Source organism: Eumetopias jubatus, unplaced genomic scaffold (genome assembly GCF_037043125.1).
Source record: "Eumetopias jubatus isolate StellerSeaLion01/CBP00866 unplaced genomic scaffold, mEumJub1_p1.0 scaffold_10, whole genome shotgun sequence".
Classification (NCBI taxonomy): Eukaryota; Metazoa; Chordata; class Mammalia; order Carnivora; family Otariidae; genus Eumetopias; species Eumetopias jubatus.
Window position 1 is genome coordinate 38,920,184 of NW_028274816.1, and position 15,426 is coordinate 38,935,609.

The 15,426-nt window shown below is 62.6% G+C and overlaps 1 protein-coding gene across 2 annotated transcripts in view; it reads left to right on the plus strand.

Annotated features, from left to right (window-relative positions):
- Positions 1 to 626: 626 nt before the first annotated feature.
- ZFPM1 (zinc finger protein, FOG family member 1) overlaps positions 627 to 15,426 on the plus strand; it is a 67,390-nt gene continuing 52,590 nt past the window's right edge. The window contains exon 1 of one of the 2 annotated variants that reach the window (XM_088027530.1): positions 627 to 715. In XM_088027530.1, coding sequence (XP_087883656.1) covers positions 676 to 715 — 40 coding nt within the window. In that variant the 5' untranslated portion in view covers positions 627 to 675. The remainder of the gene's footprint in view (positions 716 to 15,426) is intronic. The other variant, XM_028097398.2, reaches the window with a different exon arrangement.

Below are 15,426 nucleotides of genomic sequence, written 5' to 3' on the forward strand. Positions count from 1 at the left end.
GACAGAATAGGTCGTTGAATCAGAGCTAGGCCTGGGGACAAAGCTGCGGGACCGAAGGAGGAGGCGAAGAAGCCAGAGGTCTTCCCAGGGCCGGGGGCGGGGCCAGCGCCATGCAGGCCGGGGGCGGGGGCAGGGCCGAGGGCGGGGGGCAGGGCCGGGGGCGGGGCCAAGGCTGCAGGAAACCGGGATCCGCCTGGGGGCGGGGCCAGCGCGGCGGGGCAGGCGGGGCCGCGCCGGCGGGGGCGGGGCCAGCGCGGCGGGGGCGGGCCGGAGGCGCGGCGCCGGGGACGCGCAGGCCCCGCCCCCGCCGCGCCGGCCCGCCCGCCCGCCCGCCGGGAGCGCCCTGGCCGAGGCCGCCCGGTTCGTCGCGCGCTGCCCGCAGGTTCCATTGAGAAAAGCCGAGCGGCGGCGGCGTCTGCGCGGGAGCCGAGGAGCCGGCAGCAGCCCGCCGCCCGCCGCCCCCGGCGGTCGGCGCGCCCGCAGCGCAGGGCCTTGCCTCCGGCCTCCGCAGCGTCTCCGGGCCGGGCGCGGCGGGCTGGGGCGCGGGCCGGGGCGGCCGCGGAGCCCGGGGGCCGGGGGCATGAGCCGCCCCGCGGCCCCGCCGCGCCCCCGCCGCCCGCCGCCGCCCTCCAGGGGCTAGAGGCGGCCGCCGGGAGGGCGCGCGGCGCCGGAGACATGTCCAGGAGGAAACAGAGCAACCCCCGGCAGATCAAGCGTGAGTCAAACTTTGCCCGCCCGCCCCGACCCTCGTCGGCCCCCACTGGCCCGCCCCCACACGGCCGGCCGGCTGCGCTCGCGGCGCCCGCGACCTTCACCCCGCGCCGCGCCCCCCGCGCTGTGCGCCAAGCGCGCAGTAATCTAATCTCCGCCGGCCGGCCGGGCCCCCGCGTCTCGGCTCCGGCGCACCGGGGGTCCCGCCCGGAGGGGTGTCCGCCTAGGGGCCCGGGAGCGGGGCTGCTGGGGGCGCGGCCACCTTGCGTCCTGCCCCTCCCCCGCATCCCCGAGATGGTGCAGCGATAAGGCGGCCCCGATCTGGGCTCAGATAAAGTTTAAAATATTCCATTCTGCAAGTCCCATCCTGATAAGATCGCTCTGTCGGGACGGGCTGAAATTGTGATCTTATCTCGCAGCGCGGTTGACTCTCCCAGGCTTTGTATCTAGAGGGAGAAACAGAGAGAGACCTGGGAGGGAGAGGGGGCACCCGGGCCGCGTGGAAATGCATGACCAAGTGGCGGGGACCGGCCGGCGCCCACCACCTCTCCTGCTGGCCCAATCGCCGCCTGGCTGGGGGGTGGGGGCGGGGGCGGCCACCGCAGCCCGTGCGCTCGGTTCCAGCCGCTCAGATCCCCGCGTCCTGTCGCTGGGGTCTCAAACTCGAGCCTTCCCTGCCTGGGGACAGCCTCCTGGAGGTCCGACCTTACTCTCTGTCCCGGCCAAGGCCGCACGTGTAGCAGGCAGGCAACCCCCACCCCCTTATCAGAGGGGCTACTCCAAGTCGGGGAAGAGGGGCTTCCGGGGACTCGGCCCCAGGTCACGGTCGCCTCTGCGCGTGTCCCAAGTTTCTTGCCTATTCCGGCCCGCGGGCCACTCCCCAGGGGACCGCGCGGCCGCTGAGTTCATACTGCCAATCCCCGGTGATAAAAGCGCTGCACACTCTGGGCCGCTCGGCTGCGCGAGAAGCGAGAGAGCGCGCATACAGGAAGCGCCACTCCCCACCCCACACCAATAACTTCGCGCCCCTCAGCCAGGGCCTGAGTACGGGGTTTCCTCCGGGGGTCGCATCTGCCAGGCAGGATGGGAAGCGAAGAGGGGAGGCCTCCAGCCCTCTGCCAGCCCCAGGCACTCGGGCTGGCCACACGACCACTGCCACCAGGATCCCATGTGCACGCGCCTGGGGGGGAGTGTCTACCCCACTAGGTCCTAGACAGGGGGAACGCAAGCATGAATTTGGGTTCCGGTAACCCACTCCCCCAATGTGCAAGCAGGACCTGTTTTCCGAAAGTCGCCTTTATCAAGTCAACTTAAGTATTAAAACCACCTACAGGTCCTGATCTGCGCTCGTTCTCTGGTTTCTTTTTCCCCTCCTCCCCTGGGCGCCTCTGTTTGGTCTGTTCTCGTGTGTGCGTGTGTATGTGTTTCAGCGTGATGAGAAATATAGATAGCGCGGGCAGGGAGATCTTAGGCTGGGAACCGATCGACAGCGCCGATAAGGCCTCGAGCAGGGCGAGCGCCCTGGCCCAGATGGGTTGGCCGAGCGGTGCGCCTTGGGACAGGGACCGCATAGGGCACGCAGACGAGCCCCCGCTACTGACCCTCGCGCGGCCAGGATCCGGGCAGGGACCAGGGCGGCAGGAGGCACCGAGCACCCTCCCTGCCCCCCCCCATCCCCGGCGCCTCCTCCCTCTGGCAGATCTTGGCGCGTTAAGATGCGAACTCTGATTGTCACCAAGCGGCGGCGCCCGCCCGCCCTCCCTCTGCCGGCGGCGGTGCGTGCGGCCCTCGCAGCTGTGCGCCCGCCGCGCTAGCCTCACCTGCGACCAGGCCGCGGGTGTGGAGGGGAGGGGGCCGGGCGCTTGGGGCCACCGCCCCCTGCGCCCTCACCAGAGCCGGGGCGCAGCTGCCCGCGCCTCTGTGCGCCTTTTGTTCCACGCAGAGATAGATGTGCCGTGCTGATAAGGCGCGCAACCGATGGTGGAGGCGATAGGCGCTTCCATTTATTAACTTCAAACGTGGGAGCGGGGGAGGGCGAGGCAGGAGCGCGGCCTTGGCCGGCCAGATGGCCAAGACGATAGGGGGGGCCGAGCCGGCTGGGAGCGCGGGGCAGAGCCCAGCTCGGGACCCCCGGCCATCCGAGCTTTCCTCCTGCCCGGGTCGATGTGAGCTGCGATAAGCGCAGGGCCGGGCGGCCGGATGGCGATCGCCAAGAGCGATAAGAGGCCTTATCTATGGCCACCAGGCCCGCCGGGTTAGAAGCAACAACAGCGCGGGGGAGTCGCGGCTGGGGGAGTGGGGCCCTCGGACCCGGGCCAGGGCGGGGGCAGGGGGAGCGGGCGTCTGCGCTGGGTCGTCTAGGCGAGTTTTCTTCCCAAACATACTTAATTGCCAAGAAGTTGATCCTCCCCTGCGGGTGGTACAGTCCATCAAAATGAAAGGAAAGTGACTCCGCGCTGGCCCAGAGCTCCGGGGCGAGGGGAGGGGACGCCCGTCCGATTCCTACGAGATGGTGTGAGATAGCCCGAGGTGGGGTTTGTCACCTCCCGGAGAGAGCGTGTTTTCCCCCTTGAATGGTGCTGGGTTTGGTGTGCGTTCCTGGCAAGTTTTAGGTGTAGCCTGCTTGGAGTTTTGTTGAAAAAAATCAAGGTGGTTTCCGTTTCCAGGGCTGAGTTTGTGGGGAGAGGGAGGAAGCCAGTGTGCCGATGCTCTTTCCAAGCAGGTCCCCCAGATCAGGTTGGAAGACCTGCCTTGATTCACTCAGCAAGTCTTTATTGAGCACTTGCTGTATACATGCACTGGGTCCCAGCCCTGTCTTAGGTGGGGGGTAATAGGTGGAAGTCCAGTCAGGGACACGTCCCGGAAGGGGGAGCCTGCATCGAGGTCAGCAGTAGGCCCGCCGCGGAGATACGTCCAGGGACAGTGGGCCAGCCTCAGTTTCCAACTCTGAAAAATGGGATGATGATTCCTGGTGGTTGTCGGGGGTGTGAAGGGCTCAGCGGCAAGGGAGGCTAGGGAAGGGATGCCTGTGTGAGGTGAGGAGGGTGGGCCAGGCTGACGGGAATCAGCCCCCATGTCAGACTGGGGATGTCAAGGGCGCCCCTTGGCAGGGGGAAGCCCCTCAGGGGCCATGGGCCTAGATGCCTAGTGGAAACCCAGGCCAGCTGGGTGGGGGCTTCCAGCAGAAGCTGGGGACTTGTCCCACCCATCCCCTCCGGCAGCCACTCCATCTCTTCGGAGGGTGTTGTTCACACATTCTCCGAGTTTGATTAAACAAATTATTGGTGGCCACAGGATGACTAATTCACTCCGTGCTTCAGACTCACCCTGTGCTCTCTCCAGCGGTTCGGCATCCGCCGGTGAGGCTGCCAGGGCCTTCTGGTGAGGGCCAGTGCCCGAGAGCTGGGCGAGGCCCAGGACGGGGAAGAGGTTTTCAGGAACGTAAGAGGGATTGTCTGCGCAGAGCAGAGCCGGGCACAGTCTCCTCCCAAGTACGGGAGGCATGTGGGCGTTGGCATGGCCCCCCGGGGCCCCCTCACCATGCCGTACCTCACTGGGATGGCAGAGGGGTGAAGAGAGAGGGGGATCTGGCCACCTGGCTGATCCTGATGCAGAGCCACCGTGGGCATTTCACTTGCCTTCCTTGGCCTCAGTTTCCCCTCTGTGAAAGACAGGTGTGGCAGTGCTTGCTACCCCAGGGTCAGCAGGGACGTAAGTCCTGCCCTCCTCTGCTGGCCTTGCCCCCGCCCCAGAGCCCCGGGGACATGGGGACCGATCTATGGTGAGCCCAGGGGATGAAGAGCTGAGAGGCCCCCAGCTCTGACCCTGGACTTGAACGGGCCAGGCGGACCCTGGAGCCCAGCTGTCGCCCCTGAGGCTGGCTTCCACCCTGGCTCTAGATGGTTCTTGCTTTTCCTGCACTCCTGGGCCTCAGGAAAAACAAGGAGCTCATCCATGCCCTGGACAGTAATAATATTAACAACAGCTAATACTTTCAGAGATTACTCTGTGCCAGGCCATATACTGACTTAAAATAGGCCCTATTCTTATCATCTTTACATCTGGGGAAACCGAGCACGGATTGCTTAAGCTTCTCCCCCAGAGAAGTGGCAGAGCCAGAAGCGGAACGCAGGCAGCCCGGCCCCGCGCCCTGAACCAGCCGGCCTGTGACCATCACTCCGCCCTCCTCTTGTCTGCCTGCCCCCAGGCTTATCGGCCTTCAGTCTCCACATCTGTGAAATGGGCCTTTGGGAGAGGAGATACTGTGGGGTCCTTCTCCAGCCCAGCCCTTGCCGAGTCTCCCAGAGCCTCCTTGCCGAGCCGCTGCTGCGCAGGGGTGCTCCCCGGGGAGACTGAAGCCAGCCCTGCCCGGGGACCTGAGCCCTGGCCGAGCCCTGCCTGCCCAGCCAGCCCCTCCCTGGAGGTCACTGGGAGCCCAGCATGGCACCAGCCCCGCCAGGGATTTAAATGGGTCAGTTGGGGAAGAAAGGAGGAGGGAATGTGATGCCATTAATTGTACCCCTTATCTCCTGTTTCTATGCCAACCAGACGTTCCTGGGGCTTGACGGACTCGTGAATAATACTCCCAGTCGGCCTATCTGCCATCGACGGGCCTCCTCCTGGAGGCAGCTGTTGCCCGCTGATTGGTATCGCCAAGCCCAGGGACCTTGGGCGCCCACCCAGCCACCATACCCCTGGAGCTGCCCCAGGGTCCCTGTTCCCATTTCACAGAGGGGGAAACTGAGGCCACAGCCATGTATTTACTCTCTGGGCCTTGTCTACTGCTCCCCGCTCAGCAGGAGTGGCCTGGGGTGAAGGGGGATCCAGCAGTGGGCGCAATAACACCTGCAGAGGGAGTTGGTCTCCACATGTACCTCCTGGCCCCCTGTGGGCCTCAGTGTCCTCAGCAGTGGCAGGAGGAGACAGATGCCCATAGGTGACGGCTCTGCTACCGTGAAGTTGCACTTCGTGGGTTCTTATGAGAAAAGGAGCTCATGGGGGCTGAGGGAAGGCAGAGCCCCTCACCAGGGCCTGTGTTCCAGCTGAGAGGGGAGGATTTCTCGCTAGCTTGTTTCAGTCCCAGCCCCAGGGCCTTTGCACAGGCAGCTCGGATCTCTGCGACCTGGGAGTGGGGACTGGATCTGTCCTGTCCCCACACAGTGGGCTTTCCAGAACTCTGTCATATAATGACTTAATGGATACACAGTGTGAAATGGATGTAGGACTATGGGCAAGGCCCTCCCGAGTGAGCCTCGGTTTACCCATCTGCAAAATAGGGGTGATGCCATTGCTGGCCACGTGGCTGGCCACCTGAGCCATGAGAATCCAAGGGAAATTCATATCATCTGATACTGCCACTCTGGCCTCCCGTCCACTCAGCTTCCTGGCTGAGTGGCCTTGGTGAGTGTCTCTTTCCTTCCCAGTTTCTCATCTGTAGAATGGGTATAACACGGAGCCTGCTCCCTTGGCTGTGCCAAGTGCCCGAGCAGGGCTGGGATACGGTGGGCGCTATTTGGATCACACCCAGGGTCCCGGCTTGGGAGGGGAGCCCGGGCTGTTGGTTGCTGGAGGACATGTTGCTCCCACCCACGCCTGCTGCCCGTGGGGCCAGTGGGCTGACTGAGGACAGAGACCCTGCCCCCTGGGACCCTAGTGCTTCCATCCCCACCCTGTCCCCACACCGGGAGCAGAGGCTTTATGCTCCAGGCCTGGGCTGCCCACATCTCCAGGAGTGGGAGGCCACCACAGAGGGGGCCACCGCTTGGCCTTGGGTCCTGGCCTCGCCGTGACCCCGAGGACAGATGACTTCTCTCATCGCAGTTCCCTCTTTCGAAGCAAGAGCTTGATAACAGCACCTCCTTCCTGGGGTCTTCACGGGAGGTCTGTGAGATCCCGAGTGCCAGCTGTACAGTGCCATCCCAAGGCCACATCCTTCGTGGATGTGGCAGCCCTGGCTGCTGGTTGCCTTCCTGAGATCTTGCCAGAAGCCCGGAGGACTGGACACTTCGCACAGAGTCCTGTCTCCAGCCTCCCCCTGCTCCCGCCTTCGGGCGATAGTTTTTGAAGGGACTTGTGGGCAGGGGACCCTGATGCACTGCACTCCTTCAGTCCTTTTTCTGCCCAAGGGTCTTACCTGCCGTTAACCACCATCAGCATCATTGGTTCGCCCATCTTCCAGGTAAGGAAACTGAGGCCCTGGGGCGCTGGGACATGCTGGAGGCGGCAGGACGGGCGGGCAGGGCTTCTCTGGACCGCGCTGCCTCAGCGCCCCCAGGCCGCCTGCCCCAGGGCATCTCCAGCCCACTCCCCTCCTCCCTCTCCCAAGGCCCCTTGTTTGGGAGAAGGCAGTGTCCCCGCTGGGTCAGGAATGTGGCAGCTGACCTTGGGCCGGAGCTGGGTTAGGCAGATAAGCCAGCCCCTCCCTTCCACCTCCTGTCCCTCCTGTCGGCCTCCCCTGGACCAGAGGCCGTGGACTCCCGGAGCCTGGCTTTCCCCAGCTGTAGAAGAGGAGAGAAGGTGCTGGGGTGCTGCTTCCAGGAGCACAAGCATGGGCAGCGCTCAGACCAGCCCGGGTGCTCCTGGTTCCTTCAGTCCAGGAGCTACAGTGGGGACAGAGACCCAGCCAGCCCGCAGCTGATAGCTCCCATCTGAGTGCTTTGCAGGCATCCCCTCCCGTGATTCTCCTGGACGCCTGCTAAGGTTGGGGTTCTCAAGCTGTTTTACGCACAAAGAAGTGGAGGACCAGAGAGGGTGGGAGGCTACGCCAGGGTCACACAGCGACCACACACTGGTCGCGCATGGGCAGTATAGAAGCAGGTTTGAGGAGGTGGTCTGCAGAAGGCCTGCCACAGCAACCAGGCTGGGGGCATGTGTCCTAGGCCCCCCAGAGCAGGCAGGCGTGCTGCTTCCTGGGAAGGAGGGGATGGCCAGTGTGTGGGCTCTGATCGTGGGCGCCTCCAGGAGCTTCCCTGTGGGTGGCCGCAGCCAAGGACAGGCCAAAATCCTGGGGTCAAGGATAAGACTCTGCAGAGACACAGAAGTTGCCCTGCCTTCCCGAGGCTCCGTCTTCACCTTTGCAAGACGGGGATGTTGTGGGGGTGCCAGGCTGGGCTCTGAGGGTGCCCAGGCCTCCTGCAAGTAGCTGAGCCTCAGTTTCCCCCATAAAGTGGAACTTTGATGCCGACGGCTGAGGGTGGGGAGGCTAAGAGCTGGTATAGGAGGTGCAGCCCAGTCCAGAGCTGGGGTGCCATTGGGGTTGTCCGACAGAATTAAAGTGAAGAGCACAGAGGGTCGTCTGTCCTCTCCTCCGTGCCCCTGGGCCTGCTTCCTGCCAGTTCCTCTTGGTGTCTGACTCAAGCCCTCCAGCTTTCCCAGTCTGCCCTGGGTGCCTGCACCTGTCACAGGCCACCTGCCCCAATTTCCCTTTTCTCCATCAAGCCTCCACCCCGCAAGTCAGACCCAGAGAGCAGGAGGGGAAGAGGGCCCAGGCCGGGTGGTCACGGCTCTGTCCTGCGGTGGGCTTTCCCCTGGGGACAGGGCCTCGCAGGCAATGGTGGATTTTCCCTGGGCTCTGCTGGATTCTCCGCCCCCAGGGAGGGCTCGGGGCCTGCCCAGGCATCAGGTGCTCTGATGCTTGAGACCCAAGAGAAGGCCTCTGCCTGCAGCCACAGGACTTCTTGTGGCCTCCTCCCATTCAGAGCCAGCTTGTCTGGGGCCCCCGGCTCATCCTGCCGTCAACCCTCACCAGGCCTTGCTTGGTTAGTACAGCAAGCGCCACTCGAGTACTTACTAAGCCCCTGCTGTGTGCCCAGAACCTACGGACACTTGCTCATGCCCTTCCTGCAGCCGCTTTTGAGGGACGCTCAGTGATTAGCCCAGGAAACTGAGGCTCCGTGGGTGTTCAGACGGAGGAGTGTAGCCCGAGCTCCCCAGCCTGGGGGAGGGGGAGGGGCAGAGGATGGTTACCCAGCCGTGGTTTCCAGGGGTAGAGCTCTCCTGGCTCCCGGCCAGCCTGGCAACACCCATGCTCAAGTCCAGGAAACTGAGGCCTTCCTGCGGTTCCGGGCAGTGGCCAGCTGTGGTGACCAGGCTGTTTCTCACTGGCCATATGACCTTGGGCGAGTCCCTTCCCCTCTCTGGGCCCAGCCGGCTGCAGGAGAAGGACCAGAGCCCAGTCGACCCGGTCTATACCCGGGGCAGTTTCTGGGGCCCTCGGAGTCCGATGGGGGCTCCATGCAGCAGACTGGCCTCAGGGGAGACTCTTACTCCACACCTCAGATGCCCCTCTGAGCATTAAAGTGGGAGCACTAAATCCTCACGGGGTTGGAATGAGTGGATTTGGGGTCCCTTCCTTTGAACAGAAGTGTTCCGCTTATGGGCTGTGGCCCCCACGGGGTGTCCCACGCAGGAGGGCTGAGGGCGGTGGGAGGCCCTTCCACATTTGAGGGGTGCATTGAGTGTACCCCAGGCTGCCAAGCAGCTACAAAGCCAAGCCTCAGGTCAGGACCTGCAGGGGCAGAGCCTACAAGGGTGTCCTCACCCTGCTATCTTTGTTACTGAGTTTCCTGCTCCTGGGGCTTAGGGCCTGGAAAAACCCCCAAGAAGGGGCCACCAGGTGGGAGGCCGTGGTGTTCCCATCCCCCCCACCCCCACCTGCCATGCCCTCACGCCACACTATCTCACCTCATGGGCCTGGCACAGCTCAAGAGGGCCCGGGAGCCCTGGGACCCTGAGCTGGCTTCCTGCCTCAGTTTCCCCTCCTGTGCAACATGCCCCTACCTGGCTCTGCCCAAATCAAACATTTTCCTGGAGAACAGAGGGACTCCCGACATTCAGGGTGGTGGCCTTGATGGTCAGGGGGGGCACCCAGGCCCTCGGGGGGACCCCAGCCAGGCTGGCTGTCCCCCCACCCCCCCACCCCTCCTGGCTTTGCCGGCCGAAGCCCAGTCCGCCCGGAACTGTCTGCCAGCCCGGCCTCTGGCGGGCGCAGGTTTCAGCTCCTGTGATAACTCGGAAAGTTGAACTGGCCCCATTACCGCGCTGAGATGGTTGGCGAGATACGGCCCTTGATAATGGGGGAGATACGGCGGCTCCGTGGCCAATAGCCCAGCCTCTCCGCCCATTAACATTCCCTACCAGCGATCCGTTCCCGCCGCCTATCTCCTCCGTTTCCACTCCTCCCGCAGATAAGAATGGAAATTCTGACTTCATAGCTCACTGATTAAAGTGTCTGGATTTCTTGATAATACACAGATAAATTATGTTTTTGAAAAAGAAGGTAGGGGAGGGTGGGGATGGTGGGGGCCCTGGAGGGGAGCCCTTGGCCGTCTCCGCCTCTCCTGGCCCCCGGAGCCGGCCGTGAACCTCAGCCCGCCCAGCCTGCACCTCCCAGGCCTCTGCACCCAGGCAGTGTCCGGGGGCCCGGCCGGGGAGGGGAAGGCTTGGGCCTCCGCTCAGAAAGGCTGCAGCAGAGGAGGATGGAACGGTGCCCCTGGCCTGAGGGCTGAACCTCTGGGGGCCACGGGGGTGGATTCAAGGTGCCTCGCTACAGTCAGGAGTCTGCCCCGGCTGCCCCGGCTCTAACTCTGGGCGCGTGAGCCTCACTTCCATCCTCGTCAGATGGGCCCCAGCTTGCCGAGAGGATGCGGTGCCCCGAGGGCAGGCTCTCTGCTGTCTCCAGGCGCCCAGAACCATGCCCGGTCACACAGTGCATGCCCAGTCAATGTTGAGGGACCCAGCTGAGCGCCGTTGGCCGGTGGGGGAGGGGGAGGGGCTCCCGGCTCCCTGCTTCCCCGGCCTGGCTGCCACTTGTGATGGTCGGCGCCCAGATGGGACTACGGTGCCATCTCCGCGTCTGTCTGGATAAAGCCGCCTCCTTCAACTGATCCGAGATCCCGCGGTGATGGTGGTGCGATTAGCAGCGATTAGGGCCCCACGTGTGGCTAATCCTCCCGCTGAGGGACAGGTGCGGCAGCTAGGTGGGGGCCGCGCACCCGCAGGGCGACACCCACCCCCAGCTGTGCCCGAGGGGATGCCCAAGGCCGGGGGGGGCACGACACCCCCTGGCGCATGCCTGGGGCCCCCGCGGACGGGCTGCCCGGGACTCCTGGCAAGGACACCCATGCAGGCCATGGTTTCCCCTTTCTGTATTTGTTTTTAAGCAGCTCTCAAGAAATGAGATTTCCCTGTGATCCCAGAGACAGGAGGCCTGAGTGGGCCGCCAGCAACATTTCCGACATGTGCTAGGACGCCACAGTCCTAACAATCCTAATGGTAGCTATTGTCAGGTAGTAGCTCCCTTTACAGAGCACTTTCTTTGTGCCAGGCCTGGGCTTGACCTGTGTTACCCTGTAGAGTCCCAGCTGCCCTGGAAAGGCGCCACCTTTGACCTCATTTCTTCTCAGAAGAGGACTCAAGGCTCAGAGAGGTTGAGCAATGCATCCAAGGTCACACAGCACAGAAGGGAGCAGTAGAGACTGACTTAGAGGCCTCGTCAAGGTCTGGATCTCCATCATAGCTGGAGGTTCTGGTGGTCTCCTCCTCTCCTAAGGGGTCTGCTCCCTCCATTTAGGGGAGAAAGGCCCAGACACGGAGAGGGTGAGTGAGTGCTTGGGACCACACAGCCCTGTCTGAGATCAGGAGGTGATGGGGTGCCTCTACTCCCGCTTATCTCCGGGGGTCATTTCATCTGCCTCCAGAAAATAGCTTCCTTTGGTGATAAAATTGGTTTCTTTCTGTCTTTTGGGTTTTGTTTTGTTTCATTATTCTAAAGGAAGTCAGCTATTTCCAGTAGAATGGGTGCGTGTGTGGGGGAGGGGGACAAGTGTAGTGTGGGGTGACCAGGGTTCAAATTCTGCCCTTTGGGTGGGTACCCTGGGCAAGTGACTTACTGTCCCTGCACCGCAGTTCCCTCACCTGGGCAATGGGCATAACCATAATTCTGGCCAGACATGTATAGTGGGGGCCGTGTTCTCCAGGGACTTGTGCAGGGGTTGGAGTCGTCCGGGCTGGGGCTCCCTCCCCAAGCCCTCCCTGCCTGCTGCACACCTCCAGCATTCCTCCTGGACTGATTTTAGCAAATAGCTCCAGGGTGCAGAGGTGTGGGGCCCCTGTCACACAGTGCTGTGGATGGTTCTGGAACCGTTATCCTGGTGGGCCTTGGGAGTCTGACTCCCAGAGCCAGAGGGAATGCAGAAGGATTGTAGGGGTGCAGCCTGCCCCAGCTGCTATGGCTCACAGGCACATCCTTGTTTTGAGACTCAAGTTTCTGCATCTGTAAAATGGGGCTGAAGATGCTGAGGCCTGCCCTAGAGACCTAGGGCTGTGAGGTCTCCCTGTCCTGCACAGCTAAGCCCACGGGGGCGCCTGGGCCATCTGGACAGAGGGGCTCAGCATCCAGTCTCCAGGCCACTAGCCTCTGGGCCTCCCTGCCCTCATCATTCCCCCTTGGGGCTCTTCTGTATTCTCCCTGTTGTGAACACAGTCCTCGGGACCCCCACCCTTCCGGTCGGGAGCTCTGGGGGCCAGGGTTCTGGGCGTGTGGACACAGCAGGAGGGATCTGAGGGAGGGAGGCCCCCACCCCTCCGTTACCCGGCTTGGGGGCTGGGGGTGGGGTGTGTTGCACCCTCCCCCCCCCAACAAAAAAGAAAGAAAAGGGAACTCTGATAAAAGGCGATAGGCCTGTGTGGTGAAGGAACCCTATCGCCTTATCTATCTGCCTGCTCTCTCGGAGCCGGTCTGTTGTTCCCCTTATCTCAACCCACCAAAATGCCAGGAACAAAAGCGCGTGCACACTCACACTCACACCCGCGAGCCCACCACCCCGCAGTTCCCCGAGTCCCGGGAACAGGATGCCGCTAGATCTGCCCCGGGGGATTCGGGTCCCCTTAAAATCATCATCGTCCTCATCATTATTTTGCAAAGGAAGCCAAAAATAAGTCCTCCCTGAGGAGACGCAGCTCTAAATAAGAAGTTGCCCCCGATAGGCCCTCCCTGGAGGGAAGGAACCCAGCCTTGGGATGAGGGGCGAGGTCCCAGCTGTGCTGCTGCATCCCAGGTCTGTGACCTTGGGTCAGTATCTTTCCCCCTCTGAGTCACTCATCATGGGCGGGGTTGGGGGGGGGGGAGTCCGAGGATTTAACGGAGCTTTAGAGGAAAAGGAAGAGCATGTACTATAACCAAAGTCCTCCCCATGTGGCAGGTGGCCATTTTGTGTCCCAGACTTGGGTCTGGGGCAAGTCATCCAGAGCTTGGCACCCCCAGAACCTGCTCCTTCAGAGGCCAGAGCCGGGCCCCCCAGCTCCCAGCCCCCTCCAGTGTCCCTAGCCCGGCCCGGCCCCCCCCCAGAGCCCAGCATACCCCCCCAGCCCACACCCCCCCCCCAGCGCCCCTAGCCTGGCTCCCCAAAGCCCAGCCCAGCCCAGCCCAGACCCCCAACAACTTCTCCCCAGGCCCCGCCCCCGCGGCCTGGGAATGAAGGTCCTAATCTCTACGCCGCCAATGGAAACGGACATGCAAACGAGCGAGAGTGAGGCCTGGGGATTGGCTGAGCTCCATGTGTGAGGCGGGGCCTCTTCAGAGGGGGCGGGGCTCCTCTACGAGGAGCCCTTAGTTTAGGGAGTGGGGGACACTGTCTTGCCCGGACCTTGACCCCGTGATGGAAATCCCCCGCCCCCAACTCTGGAAGGGCCAGCCTTTCCGGGGCCTTGCTGCTGGGGTCATCCGTTTGCCCAGGTGCATGGGGACAGACGGTTTGGCCCTTGGATGACCTCTTGCTGACCCTGAGCCCAGACCCCCACAGCCTGAATTAGGGGACCAGGACTTGGGCGTTCCCGAGATCAGCCCGGCCAATTCTGACTCCCAGATGGGAACACTGAGTTCAAAAATGGGGCGGAGCAACTCAAGGCTGGCCAGCTCCCCTCCCTGTGTCTGGGGCACCCCCACACTCTGTACATGCTGTCCCATCTCTGCCCCCCTCTCCCCCCCGCTATGATTTTTATCCAGGACCTCACACTGCCAGGCTCGCTGTAGCACCAGGCCGGGACGGGGCCATGGTACCTTTTTTTTTTTAAGATTTTTTTTTTTTTTTTTTTTTATTTGACAGAGACAGAGAGAGAGAGAGCACAAGCACGGGGAGCGGCAGGCAAGGGGGACAGGGAGAAGCAGACTCCCCACCGAGCAGGGAGCCCGATGCGGGGCTCGATCCCAGGACCCTGGGATCAGGGCCCGAGCCGAAGGCAGACGCCCAACCAGCTCAGCCACCCAGGCGCCCCGCCATGGTACCATTTTAATGAGTGAGAGCCCCGACCCATTTGCCAAACTTGCTTTCCTGTCAGTAAAATGGGAGGGTCTGGTCTGTCTGTCTCCCAGGGCAATTTCTGTGCACCCTGATGAGCACCATCTGCTCCCTGGGCCTCAGTTTCCCCATCCACCCAATGAGGGCTGAAACAGGAGTTTCTCAGGGGGTTCCTTAGTCTATCTGTGGCTGTGCTGTATTCTAGAAACAGGGTCTTTCAGATTTTCCATTTTCAGAAATTTATATAACAGGAGACCATGTCTGCAAGAGGTATTCAAGAAACTTTGGGGGTTCAAAGTCACTCTGCACCCCACAGATTGTCTTGTCAGTGAGATGGGGGGCCCAGGTAGGCCCAGCTGGCCCAGAGCCTGGCCAGATGCTCCCCTAGTTCCGCAGCACCTGCAGGGCTCCATGACCCGAAAACCAGCCACAGGTGTGGGCGTTTTGCAACAATGCATAAGTGGAAAATAGCAGAGGGGCAAGGAGGGAACAGGTTTGGGCTGAGATCTAAGGGGAGGAAACAGGGAGGGGGCTGTCGGACCAGAACCAGACTGCTGCCATGTGACCTCAGCTGAGCGCCTTCACCACCCCCCCTAAAACAGGGTGACAGTGCCTCCCAGGGCATGGAGTAAGAGGGACTCAGCACTCAAGAGGGAAAGGACAGCACCTAGGCCCTGTCCCCCGGGAGGGGTCCCCCAGCACTGCCTCGGAGTCTCTCCAGTGCAGGGCATATAGTAGGTGCTCGATAAATACTCCCTCAGTTGATTTCAAAATCTCCCCACCCCGGCCCCTGTCCCAGGAAAGCAAAGCAAACCCACGGGAAAAAGGAAACTGGAAGACAAGTCAGTGCATACAGTGAGCGCTGTCATGGACAGAGCCGTAGCGGCCCAGGAGTTGGGGTCACTACCAGCAGACAAGGAGGACCTGTCCCCTGCAGCAGGGCTCAGGCTCACTTCCTTCGGGTCTGGGTGCCTGGAGTAGGGACAGCAGGCTGACTTCTGGGTGTCCTTGTGTGTTCAGGCCTCCAAACTTGTCTGAGGCCCTGGTGTGCTTGGGCCGTCGTCCAGGATCCCCGTGACCCTCATGGGAGCTCAGTCCCTGCCCTCATAGCACCCAGGCTGCTGGGGAACAGAGAGGGAACACCAGAAATGAACCCTAAGGATGGAGGAGCCCCCTGGAGCTGGGGGACTGGGGTCGTGGAAGGCGAGGCGGCCACTCTGAAGCCAACGTTAAGCAGAGACAGATGGTGGTGTGTGTGTGTGTGTGTGTGTGTGTGTGTGTGTGTGGATAAGAGCCACCTGGCAGAGGGCACAGCAGAGGCAAAAGCTCTGAGCAGGGAATGAGCTACCACGGGGGTGAGGAGGGATGACGGCGCCTGCCACGCGCTGACCAGCTCAGGGCGCCGCCCCCAGGACAGGCA